The sequence below is a fragment of the Mycteria americana genome, chromosome 1 (assembly GCF_035582795.1).
Source record: "Mycteria americana isolate JAX WOST 10 ecotype Jacksonville Zoo and Gardens chromosome 1, USCA_MyAme_1.0, whole genome shotgun sequence".
Classification (NCBI taxonomy): Eukaryota; Metazoa; Chordata; class Aves; order Ciconiiformes; family Ciconiidae; genus Mycteria; species Mycteria americana.
In genome coordinates, this window is record NC_134365.1 from 124,769,911 (window position 1) to 124,789,553 (window position 19,643).

Consider the following 19,643-nt stretch of genomic DNA (forward strand, 5'->3'; position numbering starts at 1 on the left):
GTTTCTAATGTTTAGTACCCAGGAAAGCAATAAAATGTAGTTCAGTTCAGCAGTTCATGTAATTCAAGTAACAGTTTTTCTCTCACACTTAGGAGATTTAAGATATTTTTAGCTTTTTTTTTTTACACTTTTTTTTTTTGCTAAACTGAATACAAGCAAGGAAGTAGGAGAACTTCTTGAGTACTATAAAGTGTGTGATACTTTTGGAAAGTTACGTTTTTCCCTGCAAAAGCATAGTAAAGCTGCAACACAAATTTTAAATGGAAGCAGTTCAGTAACAGCTTTTCACATTTCTCTAAGCATTTCTCAGAGTAAATAAAATTATTAAATGAGAATTTATATTACTATTTACTCTGAGGCAGAACTAATCTTTGAAGTTAACAGTTTTCAGTCTCAAGTGGTATTAACAATCAAATAACAAATAGGATTAGGAGGTAAAAATGAGTACTTTTATTTGTCTCCAGACCATTGGTACACGATGTAGATTACACAAATATAAATATAAAGCTTAGCAATCATTAAAACTGAATTTGAGATGTTGCATTTGCTTCAAAATCTTCCTGTTAATTTCTCTGTTGTTATACTCACAATTTTCCATAATGTGGATAAGTTTTTTTCTCTTGTTGTTTTACACACCCATCCCCCCCCCCTTTACATAACAGGCACAACTTAGGCTGTCCTCTTGAAGGAAATGTATGTTTGTGATCTTTCATTTCTAACGTAATCTTACATACTAGTTCTTTGTGGTGAAGAAATAGCATGTTTCAGTATATGTGTGATTGAAATGTTTTCTGGAAGGGGGAGGAAGAGAGACTGTAAATTTTAAACAAAGCTCCAATTCATGCGTTAACACAGTGGCAAAGTCCAAAAGGTTGCATTTCTAGACGTGAACTAGAACTGAGATCTAGCTATTTATATAACCTATATAACCCAAGACATTTTCCGTCTGTCTAGGTCTTTAGGTTGTTCTACTAGTAAAACAACTGGTATCATTTGTAAAATTTGAATCCTGAAGGAGATCAATTTTTTGGCTTCTTATTTGTGGCTTGGTGGCTGGATATAAGTTTAAATTACTTCTGTGCTTTTAGAAAAACTAGGCTGTTGGTCCAGTTTTCCAAAAGGAGCCAACACCTTTAGAGGTTGTCCATGTATTTTGAAGTCTCTTCCTTTCTTGCGTGTTGATTTTTCCCTTGAGCACTTGCTAGTTCGAAGATGTGCGTTTTAATAGTTCTGTAGACCAGGTGCCTGCATGGGTGGTGCACCTTCTCTTTGCAAGGCTGGGATAGCACTTTCTGCACTGTGGGAAGAACTGGATGATGTTTGTCCCTTTCCTTCAGTTATTTGTGAGGAAGAGCCAAGCTCAATTTGCTCTCGTGCATAATGTTGGAGTATTTCATGCTAGCTGTTTCTTGAAACGCATTCTGCTCCACTGTGTGTATTTTGATTTAATCTTCCAAATATTTTTCTGAAATGTGTCATTCGGACCTGCCAGCCATGCCTTTCCAATACAAAACTCCTCTGGTTTTGATGTTTTGTGACTTATTTTTAGAAATGTAACAGTTCTGCCTCCTTTGCTTGAAGATACTTAAAAAATATGTTGGAATCGCCCATTTTCCTCTGCGACTTCAATCGCAGTAAATGTCACTATATGATGTGATATATGCAACCTTAGTTTGGGTCTTAAGAAGAACATTGTTTGACATGTGCTTAGACTGGAGGCTGAGATTTAGGATGAACTCAGTTATCTTTTTCCTTTGAAGAGCGCTTATCATCCTTACCCAAACTGGCTATGGGTTTAGATTTGCCCAGGATTTCCAGTTCTGTGGGCAAATGATATTTATACAGAATGACAGCAGAGGGAGAGCGTGGAAACCAGGAATTGTCCTCTACTGGAGGGCCTGTAAGAGACCGGATCATCCAAAACAGGGGATAATAGTAATGTAGATGATGTGTGTCCCTGGCAGCTGGAGCCCTGGCCACTTGGCAGAGTATCTGCCGTATCCTACATTTCCAAAAACAGAGGCAGGAGTATCACCACAGGACCCTTTCTACAGGGAGCAGGGGAAGTAACCCAGGTATAGACTATTTACAAGCTGGTATAGAGAGCAAATAAATTAAGCATTATTGTGCATTTCTTAGTAAGGTCAGTCCTCACACTAATCAAATAGGATCTGAAGGCATTAGCTCTGACATAGGCAAAATCCAAGTGGAGTGAGTTCCTTCAGTTTATTTACACGGAGGTGCAATAAACACACACGTGCATACACACACAGAAAAATGACAGTTTTAACACCCAAACTTGGGTCATTTTGCAACCGTAGCAGACTGATACGCAAAGAAATTCAGGAAGCAAAGGGAAAGTGGTGCATCAGTGGGTGTGAAGTGAAACTGTCAGTATCTCAATAAAGGCATTTGTCCCACGGGTGGACCTGGCAAAGTGCTACTTGTAGATTCTGCTGTATTTTTTGAGCAAAGCGTAGAGACAGCTGTGGACTTCAGTGAACCACGATAAACCATTACCAGCTTGAATTTGTTCTCTGTTGCCGGAACGCCACAAAATGACTGTATAGATCTCACTTTATTTACCGTTTCACGTGCAGTCTTTAATGAATTACAGCATTTTGATTGCTCACAAAATAAGGAAAGATGTTGAGGTAACAATTTAATTGGCATATATGTATATATATGTACTTCAGAAACATGGAGAGGTTTGTTTCTGTATGTAGAAAAAACATCAGTAACCAGAATGGATTGATTTTAAATCCATGAATTAAAATAAGTTATTTAAATGTGTTTCATATCAACAAGCAAGAAACTTGATATAAATAATTCAGTTTAGTCCTGTTTTGAATTTGTACTTTCTAGTTATTTTCCGAAGGAAAGGTTGATTCTTACTGGTTTATGACGTTGGAAAAATTGTTGATATCCAACTTAAATGCGTAATTTTGGGTGATATTTGGTACTTTTGTGTGCAAATATGAGAGATAGACTTTATTCTTTTTGGTATGATTTATCTGATTCAATACGTTTGCTCTGATCTCAATTTTCTAGCTCTGTACATATGAAAATCCTGTATTTCTAATTAGGTAGTTAACTTTCACTTAAGCTTTATTTAACCTCTGGTTTGGGTAGAAATTTTTAATTAAATTTAAAAAAACTCAAAATCAGTGATTTTAGTTAGCTCTGCCCAAGAAATTGAAAATACGAGTATACATTACAAAGATTCAACAAGGCATCTTTTGAATACAGCTCCCTTGTAAGCAGGGAAAGTATTCATCATTCAGTGAATCAGAAACTGTTTCAGCTATATGGTCCTTTAGTTATACAGGGATGATAGTTCCTAGTACTGTTTTTTAATCGTTGGTTGAAGGAGGAAGCTAACATTTCCTTATCCACTTTAAATGATCAGGTTGTTAAAATGAACTATGCAAACCAAAATTAAGACACAATTCTCTCTGTAGCCGTAGAAGAGATGATTGCTGTCAAAAGCTGCTTTTGGCACTTCAGTATAACCTCTTTTCAGGTCGTCTTCTGATGATTAAATTCCATGAGACTTTTCAATGCAGTTTTGCCTTGGTAGCAAACACGAACTGGCTTAACATGACTTCAGCATTCTTTTTGATTATTTGAATAGATTATACTAAGGTCTAGACCTCAACATCTGTTGCTTTCATTCCAAAGGTAGTACTAATTAGGGGTTTTAATTGTACTTTGGTTTTTAAATGACACTTTATGTCTTTTAATTACTCTCTCTGTTTTGATAAGAATCTTTGTAAAAGGAAATTCCTTGAAGTAGAGCAGCCGTGGCTGATTTTGAGGGTTGAATCGGAACTAGAGAATTGCGTAATTAGATGTGTTAGATTACAGTCATGTACATTTATTCAAAACAAAACTTTAGGGCAAATTTGAAACTGTGACAGAGTAGGTGATTGTTAGGGAGACCTTTAAAGGCTTTTTAGCCAGTTTTGCACTGATGAGAAAGCTCCTTTGCTGAATTTGAGCTGTCTGTGACTTTCCTTGACTATTCAAAAGCACTTTCTTTAACTCTCTTTTACCAAATGTACAGCTAAGATCTTGGAGACAACTAGGTGTCTGGTTAGAGGTGGCCTCCCTTCTGCTAGCTGAAGCAGATAAACTGGCCAAAACAAACCAAAAATCCCTAATCCTACAGAAAAGCTTGTTGAGAAATCAAATGGTAGCTAGTGCTGGTGGAGACGATAAAGAAGGACTGCTCTTTCTGGTGACCATCAGCTGGTACAGTGCTTATCCGTATTATAAAACAGCCCTCCCCACAAGCAGTTGTGCATGCTCTTCTTCCCTAAAGCACTAGGTGTAAACCTGATTAGCTAGTAAATCATAGTAAGTGTGTTCTGTAGTGTCAGGTGTTTAATAGTTGGAGAGATGTGATCTAAATATTTCACAGAAATGGATTAATGCACAATTGTTGCCAAGATGTTTGAAGGAAATTAGAACTTTGTAGGTCTGTTCATTGCAGGGAGGGGAATTGAATGTGGGATGACAGTCTCGTTAGAAGCAGTATTCTCATGTATTTCTTTGAAGAGCACATGCAAACATGAAGGTTAAGGTCATAACAGTATTGCCATGTTCTCAGCCCTTTCATTCCTGGGTCTTTAAAGTAAAATCCACCAAGGTGAAACAAGAAACTGGGGTGAAAGTAGAAGCTGAGGTTAATTTTAACTTGACCGGGCTGAGACAACACACCATTCTGTCTATCATTAACGTAAGATTGCTTTCTGGTTAGGAATGAACAGAAACCTTTATTATATATTGAAAGAAGAGACTTGTTCTGCAAAGACCTCTGTGGACTCTGAGCTGTAAAATGACAGAAATGCAGCGCCTGCAGGCAGAAGGAACTACCCATTGCAGCAGGTACCTCCATCTTGTAATGGCCCAGGGTCTGAAATGAGGGGCTTATCACGTAATGGCTTTCATGTGCAAGAGAAAGTACACGCACAGGGAAAACCTAAGGTCTGGCACCATACACCCAGAGATTTTTAATACATGTGAACAGTTTGTCTTTGTGATGAAAAGGGAGAGGCGTGCGTCTCAGTGAAAAACGTGACTGGCAAAAGCTTCGTTTGTTCACTCCCCCCTCCCCAGCAAATTGCCTGAAAGTGGATCATAAACAGCGACGCATCATTACTATTATCTCCCGTATGACTCACTGAGCCATATATAGCAGCTCATCTTTTGAGGAGAATTCTTACTCAGAGCAAGTAGGATGTGGAAACAAATATTAAATGTCAGACTGTTATGTCACTGTAGCATTAGAATTTCTTCCGTGGCAGATAAAAATGTCTAAAAATGGCTTGAACAGCAATGCCTGTCTGTATTAAGCAGGTATTGTCAGGCTAAAAATCCTCGTGAGTTTTCTCCTGATTCGATGCTCTTATTTTCATAATACTTATTTCTTTTTGGGCAACAAGAATGTGTTTGTTGATTGCACTAGCAAATTCTTGGATATTTCAATATTTGAGTTGCTGGTAATGCAAGGTAGCAGGTGGCTTTTGGAGCATGCTTTAGGCTTTTTTTACTTCGTGTTTTGAAGAGCTCTCTCCCTTTGATTGCCTAATCATGCCCCAAATTAATTATCTGTGATTTCTTTCTATTCTCTTTTAGTCGTAAAGAAGCTGCTTGTGAAATCCAAGTATGGCTCATAACGTTGTTCCCTTTTAAGATTCTTCTGTCCTCCTTTTAGAAAGATCGCCTTTCTGGAACACTAACAGCATCCTCCCTCCATATTTTGCATTAATTTAGTACCTTGAAATTTAGACTGCTTTTCTTGCCAAGAAAGACTAGCCAAGGCTTTTTTCAGGGCTTCAGTGATTGCTGCTGGACCAGCCTCTCTGTCCTTATCCCCACATGAACTCTACCCTGAGGATCCAGAGCTCTGTGTTTCTGGTGGTGCTGCCGGTGTCATTTTTGTTCCATGTCTACTGCTGTAGTAAAGTACTGCATTGTTTGTTTATGTCGCATGTATGTTGACTCAGCTTTCACTTTAAAACAGTACTCAAGATTTTTAAATATGCACTGGGAGATAAGAGTGCTTTCTTGTGTTTTGTGATATTGATAACATATTGACAAAGCTGTGTTAGTAAAAGAAATATTCCTGTGTTCTGTTACAGGTTTTGGGATTTGAAGTTGATACGGTGAACTCTGTCCAGTTTTCAAACCACACAGGTAAAATTTTACATGTGTCTTCAGATACCACTCCACGGTCACTCAGCTCTACTCGACATGTGGCTCACCTCATCACATGACAGTGGACAGGAGATCAGTCTTATGTTTTCACTCACATTTTCAGGATAGAGGACAGAAATGTAACTTTTGTGTTTTGATTCAAGTCTCACAGAAGTCTGGATTTGGGATTAGGACATGATATGACGTGGTAATGTCCTGTTCTGCTAATTCAGAGTGTGAGTTTCTTTTGTTAGGCAGTAATCTAATTAACTCAGACAGTGAAGTAACACAAATATGGCTGTCCTGGCTTCAGCTGGGATAGAGTTAATTTTCTTTCTAGTAGCTGGTATAGTGCTGTGTTTTGGATTTAGGATTAGAATAATGTTGATAACATAAGGATGTCTTAATTACTGCTGAGCAGTGCTTACACAGAGTCAAGGCCTTTTCTGCTCCTCACCCCACCCCACCAGCGAGTAGGCTGGGGGGGGCACAAGAAGTTGTGAGGTGACACAGCTGGGACAGCTGACCCCAACTGGCCAAAGGGATATTCCATACCATATGACATCATGCTTAGCATATAAACTAGGGGAAAAGCCGGCCGAGTGTCTGCTGCTTGGGAACTGGCTGGGCATCGGTCAGCAGGTGGTGAGCAATTGCATTGTGCATCACTTGTTTTGTATATTCTTTTATCATATTATTATTTTCCCTTTCTTTTCTGTCCTATTAAATTGTCTTTATCTCAACCCACAAGTTTTACCTTTTTTCCAGTTCTCTCCCCCATCCCACTGGGGGGAGTGAGCTGTGTGGTGTTTAGCTGCCTGCCAGGTTAAACCACAACAGCCATCTACAGGCAGGCCTGTGCACAGGAGAGTCTGCAGTGCTGTTTTCTGTGCAGCATGGCACTATGACACTCATAATCATATTACCGACCCAAACATCAGAAGAATACTGAGCTAGATGCAATGTTTCATCTCTTTATGCGCTCACCCAGAAGGCTAGCAATTATCCTAATATTACATTCTGGAGGGAGGAAGGGGGTGGGGTGTTAATACGTTTGGGTTCTAAGCCTTAACATGATGCACTCTCATCGTACTTTCAGACTTCCTAGTGCTAGAGGACTTTATTTTTCAAAAGAAAGCTGAAATTTATGTTTATTTTGGCAATACCTTTCACCCATAAAGGAGCTCCGCGTGACTTGCTGTTTTTGAACCAATAGGGACGCATCTACTGTCATGGTGGTGGCAGGTTGTTTGAGGGGAGATTTACTCTAGATAAATAAATTCTAAGGGTGTCTTAAAAAATAAACAAGGAACAAATTCTGACTTTAACATATTGTAAAAGAGCAAAAATAGTTTCTGACAAAGAAAAAAAAAAGACAAAACTTGAGATACTTTCCTAGTATCTCACAGGTACAGCTGTATTAATAAACTGCTAAATTTTTGGAACAGAGAGCAGACCAGGAGGACTCTGTCCTCTCTTACTATGTTGAGCTCCATGCAGCTTTCAAAAGATTATAAGATCTTCCTATCATGGAAGAAATTTAGTGTCACCCTGGGAAGAAGAAATTGATGTTTCAAAGGTAGCTAGAAAGCCATCTCTGCTTGTTGAGGAAAGGCACGAAAGAGGTAATAATTAAACAAAGGATGGGGATCTTTCCTAGCTCAGGCAAAAAGCTGCTTATTCTGCTTGTACCATTTGGCACAGTACAAAGGCGCTCTCATGTTTTTAAGAGACATTTAGATGTGACTTCTGTTTCTTCAATGTATTTAGTTTTGAAGTTTGGGATTTTTCATTGTTTAGTTTTTGACAGCTGGGTAAAACTGTTGTAATCTTCCAGAAATGAAGCAATTTTTTCACGTGGAATAACTCGGCGCTCAAAATGGATGAGCACCTGTCGTTTGTTGGCTTTCAGTTTCAAGATTAAATCAGCTTTATAGGGTGTTAAAATAGCTTAATAGAGTTTTTATTGGACCATAAACTGAATGTTTCTGAAGGTAGGAAAATTATTTTACCAATAGGATGACCAGATTCTTAAAGAGGAAAAGAGGGAAGATTTTTTTTTTCTTTTTTAATAGTATCACAGCTGGAGAAAGGTTACCGGTGCTTCATTCAAGGTTTGGCAGACAGTGAAGATAGTAGAATGAACAACAAATTAGTGATTTTTTTTTTTCCCCCCCTAAGAAGGCCTAAACAAACATCCCAAAACCAAAAATGTCTCAAAGATCACAAGTCTTTTAAAATATTTGGAACTTTTGTTTTGTCTCCTGGTGTTTAGGAGTCACGGTATCAAGATTTTTCTGTAATCTTGATTGTCTTAATAAATGTGTTAAAAAATCCCAAAGATTGGTGCACAACCTCATGACTTTGGGAAGCAGAGCTTTCAGGAAAAAAATCACAATACAGTAAGTGTTTGGCACTTGCCAAGCATGAGTAAAAGCAGGTTGTATTTAGAAGTATTCATCATTTGGCTGAAAGAGGAAGGAATGGGAAAGAAAGGAAGGGCACATATTCCCTTTTATGACAGGTCTAGTTTTCTAACACTGCAGTTTATCCATGAAATCCTTTCTACCCTTTCTTAAATTGAAGGATAGGGTCTAAGCCCAGTGGCTTTGCACTTTCTCTTTGAGTGGATTTTTTGGGGTGCATTTTTAATTCTTCAGTGATTTGCAGATTTGTTTTTAATTTGTAGGTTAATGGTAAGCGTATAATGTGCTTACTTTACCATCCAAATCCTACCTTGGAACATGCGGTGTCCTTATACTAAGACTTTTCCAAGTTTGACCATTTATGCATGCCTGCACACAAACTTGCAGTAGTACCTGCAAATCAATGTACATGCAGTCTGTGCCACTGCAGGGATTAATGAACAGAAACTGGCATGCTGGACTGTGGCTTATGTCTGGAGCAGTGCCGCAATACACAGGAACCGTGTGCTGGATGAACTGGTGAAGATAACTTGATTTTCCTACAGTAACAAGATCTTACGAGAACCCTTTCTGTGATCATCATTAAAGCTGAAGAGTAAACTTTTGCTTCAAAATCTGTGAACTCCAGTTTCTAAAAGAATGTGACATACCAGAGGGGGCACAGGTAGCAAAGTGTGTGAGGTTTTGGACATGGCATTCTTTCTTTCTCCATCCCTGTCTTTAAACCTGGTCTTTTCAGCAAAAGATACAATGCAGAGAGAATTTATGACTAACAGGCTTTCTTTGGTGAATCATTATTGCTTTTTTTTGCCCTGTCTTTAAATTAGTAAGACACCACAGGCCTGTTTCTGCTGACTCCTGCTCAGAAAATTCAGCTTTCTTTAGTCTCTGATAATCCTGAAATTCAGAAAATGTGCTTTAAATCATTCCCCCTGGGAGAACAGTTTGTCATGTTGCTTGGTGAGGAACTTTTATGATTAGAGTGACTCACCCTTGAATGGCATCATGCTTCATGTAAAAATAAAAGAAGCTGTCATGCAACCTATAAAGATTCTGTGCTTTTTATTCTGTTTTACTGTATTGTTTGCAGAAGCATCTCATCACCTGAAGCGCAAAAATAAAAATCTAGATTCTTTTTTTTTATTGTATCATTGATTTTTTGGGGTGCATTTTTAATTCTTCAGTGATTTGCATTTTTGTTTTTAATTTGTAGGTTAATGGTAAGCATATAATGTGCTTACTTTGCTGTCCAAATCCTACCTTTGAAACTGCTCCAGAACAAATAGCCTGTTTTTTTCTGTTCCTTTTTTTTTTTATTTTTAAGCAAAGCACTTTTGGACTTCCACTTAGTGGGTGTGTAGTGGGTGGTTGGGTTGGCTGGTGGGTCTAATACATGAGAAATTATAAGTATGTCTCGTTGATGTGATTCTTCACAGTCTACCGCCCGTATGCAGTCATTCACACCTGTGCAGTGCAGGACAGAAAGAAGAGATCTCCACTTGTGCCTAACACTGGTAGTATTTTACTCCCACACTGACCAGCTGTATAAAATCCAATGGAAAATTTGGTACTGTATTTCTGGATTTTTTGAAGGCCTCTGGGTAGCTGAAGATTAAGTCATGTGTTTAGACCAGGTTGTCTGCCAGAGTTTGCGTGTGAATTTTGTGGCACGGCTGGGACCAGATTGCCTGCCCATCGTGTGCCTTAAACACTAGATCTTTCTTCCTTTTCCCCCTGTAAAATACTTGGTTACTGAAGTCACTTGGAATAGTTTTGCAGGGAGCACCACAGGAGGAACTCAGGCCTCAGAACAGAATGTTCTGGGTTGGAAAACAAAGAAATCTTACATGCCTTGCTATACTTAAATGGTAGCTTGTTTTTTGTTTTGTTTTTGTGTTTGTTTTTTTTCTTCTGATATGCCTGGGATTTTTATTCTTTTCCTTTTTCCTTGTTTTTGAAAGTAATTAGGAGGCTTATAAATACATTCCAAAGGAGAAAAAAAAATTTACCAGTGGAGGAAGGCTAGAAGGAAAAGTATGTAAATTCATCTTGCATGCAGTATTAGCTGCCTCTCTTGGTTGTGGTTTTGGGTTTTTTTTCTTTTTCATAGAGATGAACCAAGACATTTCCTTGGAGTCTAATGAATACGTTTATCATTTTAGAGGGATAAGTGACAAGAGGCATCATATCTTACCTGTTTTTCATTCCCGTATCTGCTTAAAAGCAAATATATAACATTTAATTGCAGTAAAAGGCCATAACACAGATAAGCAGAAGGCGTATAAAGATGTTTTAATGTTTATGTTCATCTATGTGTTTAAAATTATTACTAATCTGGGAGACTAATGCATTCAGTCTGAGCCAAGTGTAGTTTTGGAGAGCTGTGTCATCATTTGCAGTGTTCTCTCTGCTCTCTCAGTCCAGCACTGAGGGGAATTATTTGGTGGTTTTGCAACCAAAACAAGGAAGACTCAGCTTTCTTCCTCTGTGGAAAATACAAGCCAAGATCTCGCCTTAATATCCAAGATAAAAGAGTAATAATTTGATCCAGCTGCTATGCCTAACCAGCTCTGTAGTCTCCAAATGGGATGCAGTTGTTTTGCCAAGTACAGACTTGAAACTCATTCTTTAGTTTTCTTGGCTGTGGTTCTTGTACCAATAGCCAGGTACTGTGAGACTTTGAACTTCCTTATTGTTGAGTGCCACAGTGGAAATATTACTGCAGAGTAGGAGTTATAGTAAGTGGGCAGTTAAACAGAAGATTTTAAGTTTTCTCTTGCTGTTTTTCAGATATTCATATTTAGTGGTGTAGGCATAGGGGTAATGTTTCTAGGAGGCTGACTTTCTTGCAAGGCGGCTCTGGGCCTTCAAATGTGCTCATTGCCAGCCAAGTTCTTATGTCTAGCCGAGGAAGACAGCGATTCTTCGTTATCATCCTTAACTCCAGCCACTCATGCTTTTCCCTAAAGCCAATTGCACCTCACATGTTTAAGCTTGCTGTTGGCGTTCCCTGCTAACTAGCTTTGGGTTCAGGGCCTATGCAGTGGTTTTTTGACCACACGGTATCTATCTGGATCTTTTGCCTTTCCCATTTCAAGATAGTCCCTCTCCCTCTTCCTGGGACCCCGAGGTATCCATCCTTCAGTTAATGAAGCCTGTTTTGAACATGAGTAACTGGCTTTTTCTTCTGTCCCTCTACAGAAGCTGGGTTTAGGTTGTATATTCCACCAGGAGAGTAGGATAAATGCAAGGTCATGGGATTTGCCCCTTGTTTATCATGTTACATGAAATTACCCTGGGGAAAGGGCTTAGGGTGGTTTCCATCTTGCTACCAGTTTTGATTTTGTTTGTTTCTTCTTACTTGAACATAATTCAGCTCCTAGTGAAATCACAGTTCTCTGCAGATCCAGTGAAGTCATTGTCCTTTTTCTTCTGTCTGAATAGCTGGGGCTTCCCTAGGGCTTTTCTTCCCTCCAGCTATCGTGTGATTAGACTTTAGGTTGTATTACACGTGTTACCAGGTGGTAAAAATGATCCTCTAGATACCCTTGAAAGTCATTGCTACAGAGTTTGGACAATGTCTCTGCCCCATGTGGGTAACTTACCAATTCCTGAGCTAAGCTGGGCTGCTACCTAACATTTTGTTTCCGTATTTATTTCCCTCCCTCAGTGGAGGACCAGTGTGATACGGACCCTGTGCATTGAATGTTTAAGACAGCTTGACATAGGAAGGTGAACTTTTAGTTAAATAGTGAATGTGCAGGGTCCTTCTACAGGAATGGCTCCTGAGAGTATCTAGATTGTCTGGACAATCTATCATAGTTATTTTTCTGGCCACGTGTAAGATGAACGACTTCTCTTTTGCCAGCTGACCTTGATTCTGGGTGAAAACTGCTCTCGGTTTCATTGATGGGCACAATGGAATAAAAAGGACTCTGTTGTGTCCCTGTACGGACTGGCTTTGCAGTGCTAATCGAAGAAGAGATTTGGGGAAGAGAAGAGGGCAGATTATTTCTCTCTGAAGCTGCAGATGTGACAGAACAAACATCTGTGTACGTGTTAAATAAGCCGAATGCTTGAGTTAGTTATAGTCAGGGGTTCCTCATATACTTGGGGCTAGAGGTGTACCTAGGTGTTAGGCGTTGCCGTTTTGAGTATCACTATGTTCTGCAATGGAACTGCAGCCCGAGCGTACGGGAATCCCTCACTTGGTCTGTTTCTCCACAGAGACTTTTTAAAAAGCATTTGCTAGGGAGAGAATCGTAGCGGCTGATGTGAGTCAGTCGCCCAGCCAGCTGGCAGCAAGTTGTGTTTTAGAGGCTAGGCCTTTGTGAGCTGAGGAGAACAAAATGATCCATCTGCTCACCCTACTGTGGGTGTATTTGCATTCATAAGAAGGAAAACTGAAAAATGTGCTTATCCTAGGCTCTAGGCATCTTTTGGCAGTTACTCTAATAACACAGTTTAGAGTGATAATCAAAGCCAACAGTTTTTATCACAGAATTTTCTAACTCCAAGAGCAGAAGTTAAAACAAACAAAATACCATTGTCTTCACACGGGGGTGGTGTGGAAGAAGGTACCTCATTTAACATTTCACTTTTCCTAATTACAGGTAATAAAAAGATAAGCTTTTTAACTCTGAATTTATGGAGGTTGGAAGAGTTAAAGTGTGGGTACTTCATCCAATATCCTGGAGGAAGCCCCGTGCTTGTATACAAAGGAGTGATGGCTGCCATCTAGATGGGCAGGCTTTGCTGACAAGGTGCAAGGTGCATTTACATTTTTCAACAAATGTTTAGAGTCTGTCAAGGAAGATATTTTCTTTTCTTGAAATTGGCTGCCATGGAGCTTGGTCCATTGTTTGCTGAAATCAGTTCAGCTTCTCCCAAGTCACTTCACCTTCCATCCACTTCTCAGCCAACAATATTGGCTTGTAATTCTTAGAGATCATTGAACGATAAGAGTGTATGGATATTATTTGTCTGTTGGTAGTGTCTTTGTGATGCTCATTTGCCTTCTCCAGGATCCTCGGCATTAAAACTGTGCTATTTTTGGAAGAAAATCTGTCAGATGACATTGTATGTTTAGAGAGCATCCATGACAATGTTTTCCTGTGGTCACTCTATTCGTTACATGCAGGTCCCAGTGAACACTGTATCTGATGGGTGCAGCAGTGCTGCATGCCTGTGTCCAGACAGATCCACAAGCCTGTTTAAGCTTGTCATCTAGCTGTCAATCTTTTTCTTTTTCTTTTTTTTTATAGTGTAAAGTAACAAAAATAGATTGTACTGACACCCTCCTCCAGTGAAGTCTGAAACATACATTTGTCCCCCTCCACACAGGAGAGGGATAGTTGTATAGGCTCCATGGGAAAACTTGGAGGAGCTTGTGTGTGCTCTGCTCAATTTGCTGATAAATGGACAGTCTCAAACTCCAGTGTAGTCACTCTAGTTCTTTTGGGAAACAGAGGTGCTAATAAGAAGTTGAGTGCGTTAACTGTTCTGCTCACAGCAGCTTTCATTCGGCAATGTCATTTTACAGAAGAGGAGGTGGAAATGCTTTCTGGTGCTAATATCTGATATAGTCCCTCCAAGTGTGTAATCTGTGTGATCCTAAATAGAAAATCTAGCTCTTGAAAAATTATCTGGCATTTACTTTGCAGGTTATGCCCACTGGAAGGGTCAGGTGTTAAATTCAGATGAACTTCATGAACTGTATGAAGGACTTAAGCTGAACAAGGTCAACCGGTATGATTATGTACTCACAGGTAAGAAGAGCTTGTTCCTTGGAGTTCCCATGAGATGTAAACAAAAGTAAAGAAATATAAACTATATTCCTCCTTATTCCAAACCAAGCAATTACATTTTCCCTCCTTTGATTCCTCCTGCAATTTCATCTGTATATTATAGTCTCAAGCGCTCATGCTGTTTAGTTTGGAACAGCCAGTGTTCTCCAGCCTGCAGGTTGTATTTGGGTGGGTAAATTGATCCCCTTTTATAGTTTACAGTCTTGTACAGGCCAGTCATGTACAGGCTTAATTAATGTTTTGGGAGTGCCTCTACTGAAAAAAGGATGAGGAATGTCAGATTATTACTTTTAAATTTATTATGAAGATGTGAGTTTAACCCTTTCTCCTAAATTTGCAGTACTGGCACTCTGTGGTACTCTAGCATGATTTTATACGCAGCTGTCTGTCCTTGTTTTTTCTACTTGATCTTTAAGGGGTAGTGCTCTGGATACAGAGCAAAGTATAAGCAGGATTTTGGTTTTGACTCTGTCATATGTCTTGATTTTTTGCTCTTGTTGCTATGTAGGTCCTCTGAGTGGATACAGTTCTGCAGGACATAATGACTGTGCAGTGTTTTCCTTTGCTTGCCACTAGGTGCAAAATGTTTATAAATATAGGCAAAGAGAACTTCTTGTAGAATGCTTTATAGAAAGGAGAGATTCTATGTGCAGTTTTTATTAAAACTGCTTCCCATCCAATTCCTGCTTCTCAAATGTAAATTACTGATCGGGTTTCACCTCAGTAAGAGCTATGCATCTGGTTTAGATTACAGTATCAATTTTTTATAGCAGTGAACAGTCACTTTTTAAAGGTAAACAGAAATATATCGCCAGATTTGATTGATTTCATGGCTTCCACATGTAGGAAAGTGCTTTATGCACAGGGAAAACTGGAGACTTTTAAGTGTATGGATTATAACCCCAAAGCAGTCATTCTGGCTTGAAGGGTGTGGCATGTCTGAAGAGTTATTGTCAGTTGTTTTTCAGGAACTGTCTCCAAAGTAAAGAGACTAAATAGAAAATAGACTGAACTGAGGTTAAGAAATTAATTTCAGCATAAATGATTCTCTGTGATTGAGGAATAGACAAACACCCTTTCTTTCCGTGAAAGAACTCACACACAGGACATTTCCAGGAAAAGCACACTGTATTGTAGGCGTTTTCAGGAGATGTTAGTATGCAAAATTTGTAAATAATGTTTGAGTATTCTTTTAGCTGAAATGTTCCTTTTTTATTTTACTTTCAACTCTTGGAAGAGACCCCAACTCTTTTCCTATCACTTCTTGTACTGGCAAAACAGATGTAAGAGATTACAAATGGTAGAAGGAAAAATAGAAATCTTCAGCAAAAAGAAATTTTGGAGAAAAAAAAGGAATATTTATTAATATGCCTTTTAAAATGGGATTTGTGGGTAGATGGGTCAGTGTGTTGTTCATGTTTGTTTAAAAATCTTGTTCGGTATAGCCATTTTCATTATGGACAAAAAGAAGGCATGGATAGAAACAGCATTAATGTCTTAAGATCTAATAACACTCTCAGTGTTTTAATGTTCAGTTCACTGTGGCTGAACTTAAAATTCAGTTTTTTTCATTCAGGGCCAAAAGACAGATTTTTCTCTTCAAACAGAACAGGCATTCACTATAGTGCATAACAGTACCTTGTACCTCCAGCAACCTGGGTATGGTTATTCAAACACTGAAAACAAATTAATTTGTCAGCAGATGGGATTTGACTGTAATTGTATGTCTGATGACTGTAGATATCTTGGCTGAGATGGAAATTATTATCTTTAGGCTGATTGTACAAAATAACACTTCGTTAACTTTTGTGACTGTTGGTTACTGCTAGATCTTCATGTGTTTGTTTCATTTACAGTAAAACACTCGAGATAAGAGATAAACTCCAATTCAGTGTAATTTTTTGGAAATGCCTCTGTCAATAATATTAATCATACTCTCTATTTTTTTTCAGCCAGTCTACCATCACAGGTCATTTTAAGCAAAACTCTTTGCTTGGCTTTTTTGACTGATTATCAGCATTTCATAGACATAAGACAAAGCATTTTGGCCAAAAATCTTGGAAGCTTTTTCCATTTCTCTGCAACATCTAAGAATTGATCAATTTTGCGAGTTAAAAAAAAAAATGTATATCTCCAAAATGTGTTTTTAAATACTTTGGTAGAGTGGATATTTCCAAGCTGAAGGTTTGAAGAAGCTACCTTGCTAAAAATAATGCTGTTAAATGAACTAAAATCAATGAAAATCAAATTATTAATTAATAAATGTTGTAAATAAAGTTAATACATAAATAAATGTATAAATAAGGAAACATCTATAAAATAATTAATGATTAAATAAGAATATTGTGGTGCTAGCATTGTGATTAGGGCCTTGAGATATAATAAAACTTATTTCCAGCTTATTTCATTGCTAAGCCTAAAAATAGGAATTTTATTGGTATATTGGCCATTGCTCTAAAATATTCAACATTAATTCTCCATTGCATTAATGTGTTGGACTGTATCAGCACCAACATTAATAATAATAAAAAAACCTGCTTCAAACCAGAGTACGAGAAAAGTATATAGAATTTAAAATATTTCTTATTTACTACATGATAAATAGTACTGATTTGGACTGCTGTTTTGAAGAAAAGGAATGGTTTTTCCTTTCAGCCTGACCTTTTCGTATATATGTTCAAGCATTTTGAAGTTGTGTGAGCCCTTCATATATAACATACTTAGTAAATGGATTTTTAAGGTTATATTTGTAGTTGTGCAAGCACTGTCTGAATTTGTCTTCCACCTATTATTCCTGAATGAAATACTAAAACGCCTTTGTTCTAAAAATGCATTGCTCCAAAGAATGAGAAGTATGCAGCATTCCTATCCAAAATTTAAAAAAAAAAAAAAAAAAAAAAAAAAAAAAGGGCGTTCATGAAAATAGACTTCAAAAGTGTCTTTTTTTTTCCCAAAGGGTATACAAGAGACACATCGTTTCTTGCAATGGTGGTGGATATTGTCCAGGAGTTGAAGCAACAGAATTCTAACCTAGTGTATGGTAAGGATGTGTATTATAATCCTTTCTGCTTCATCATTGTATATGCCCATCATTTTCACATTTTAGGATGAAAACACTGTTCTGACGTTACCCAGCATTTCACAGCCATCTTGTGCTCTGATCTGGCTGGGACCAGCTGAGGCTCCAGTGAAGTTTCATTTCAGCATTGCTTAAGTGTTGAGGGAGATAGTTTTTTATCTTTCTGATTTTATGCTTTTCTGTATGTTTCTTGCATTATACTGTCCAAAGGAGAATGTGCCTTGAGGACTGATTGTCTATATCAAAGAAAGGCTTGTAAAATCCCAGCCGGCTGCTGCTGGTAGTTCAGAGGCATAGGCCATAAGTGCTGATAGCTGAAGCCTCTCCTTGATTTCCAAGTCAGTCAAAAGCAGGATAGACTCTCCTGTGTTGCCCTGCCATGGTTTCATGCTGCATCCCAGAAGACGTGTCTTACTGTGCCTTATAAGCTTCAGAATTTAGCTTGAACTCCAAGGCTTTTTTAACTCTGGTGCCCTCTGCTAAGATTACGTAGGAGCACTCAAAGAGCAACAGACTCTAGCAACTGCTGTCATTAACGTGTCGTGTCAGGCTTAAACCAGTGAGAAAAGATTCTTCTCTTTCCTTCCTGACTCTCTGAGTGTTTCAGGACTTTTGAATGTAACCAGCGTAGGCTTGAATTGAGCAAAATGTTTAGAGTGACAGGGCAAAGTCAGTGGGGATTTAGCGTGATAAAAAGCTATGAATGATGGTTTGAGCCTGGCATCTTCAGGTTCAGTAAACTGTGTGGTCAGGAAACATCTAGAATGGTTCACAGGATTTGCAAGGTGTAATACTGCGGAGTGTGGTATCTGACTTAAAATTAACAAAGCACAGATCTCATTTAGAAAAATGTAGCAGAGGTATCTTAATGAGCTTGGGGTTTGTTGCTTTTTTAGCCTTATTAACACTGTTGCATTGTCAGGTTCTCCAGAGCCTTGTACTAGTAAGTGAAAACTAAAAACTGCTAGAGTATGAGCAGAGAGAAACATCTAGCTGTATAGAACAGGAAGGAAGTGGTCAGATGGTGAGAACACAGCTAGGCTTCTAAGATCCTTTATATTTAATAAATAGATTACAATGTAAGGAAAATACTTTTAAAATGTAAAACAAAGTACCCTCTTTTTACTCATAGAAACTTCCTTAAATACTTCCTTAAATGATTTGATACCTTTGGATTTGTATTTCTTTTTTATCTTGCTAAAAGCTCTTTTAATACAATGAACAATGTTCCTTTTTAAAGTACAAGGCTAGGCTGTTTCCATCCTCACTTTGAAACTGAGGGCACTTGGAATATGTTGTTAATACTGCTGATGATTCAGAACCTGTGCCAAATGTCTGTTAGTATTATTACACCAAGTATGAGTTTATGTACTTTGGCATGGATTTTCTTCTTGTTCTATTGTAGTACACGTAATTTTTTTATGTGTACACACAGCATTTTGGTGTGTATGTTTGGCATGTATCTTTTTAAGCTAAATTAAAAATAGGACTCTCTTCACAGCTATTAGCTTCTCCCACGTTTCTTCCCCACAGTACTACTATTACAGAGTTTTGGGTTGGGGAGAGAAGGGGAGGGCTCTCTGCGTTTTCCATAACAACACCCCCTTTACTCTCAGCAGTCAGACCCTCTCATCCCCGTCACCTTCAGACATAACAACATGGGAGCAGCTAGGAGAGGGTGACTACAACTGTCTGACAGTTGTTTAAGACACATAACCTACTGTTTCAGAATTGGCAGCCACCAGTTATAAATTTCAGGTTGAGTGTGCTGCAAGGGCTGTGAGAGTATATAAGCTGTCAGGTGCTCAGTGCTGTTACATAGCCACTACTGTTACCTAAAACTTTTCCCTCCCACTAGAGTCTCTGTAATGGTACCCCATTTCTAAAGCTAGATTTATTCTGTTACAGTATGCGATCCAGTGATGGGTGACAAATGGAATGGAGAAGGCTCTATGGTTAGTACTTATCTGTTTGAATTCTCTCTGTAGTGAATATTTGCTATATAAAGATGTATAAAGATGTATTAATTTTTAAACACCAAAACTAAGCTACTTTACCTAAGCGTGGCTTTGGATCCCAGCATCAAGTAAGTTTGTACTTTTATTTCCTGTATTTGAATTAGTTTAGTAT

General features: G+C 38.3%; 1 protein-coding gene across 1 annotated transcript in view; it reads left to right on the plus strand.

Moving 5' to 3' along the window:
- PDXK (pyridoxal kinase) overlaps nucleotides 1-19,643 on the plus strand; it is a 50,012-nt gene that overhangs the window by 16,171 nt on the left and 14,198 nt on the right. Inside the window, exons 2-5 of the mRNA XM_075519667.1 lie at nucleotides 6,147-6,201; nucleotides 14,291-14,395; nucleotides 17,391-17,474; nucleotides 19,422-19,468. Coding sequence (XP_075375782.1) covers nucleotides 6,147-6,201; nucleotides 14,291-14,395; nucleotides 17,391-17,474; nucleotides 19,422-19,468 — 291 coding nt within the window. The remainder of the gene's footprint in view (nucleotides 1-6,146; nucleotides 6,202-14,290; nucleotides 14,396-17,390; nucleotides 17,475-19,421; nucleotides 19,469-19,643) is intronic.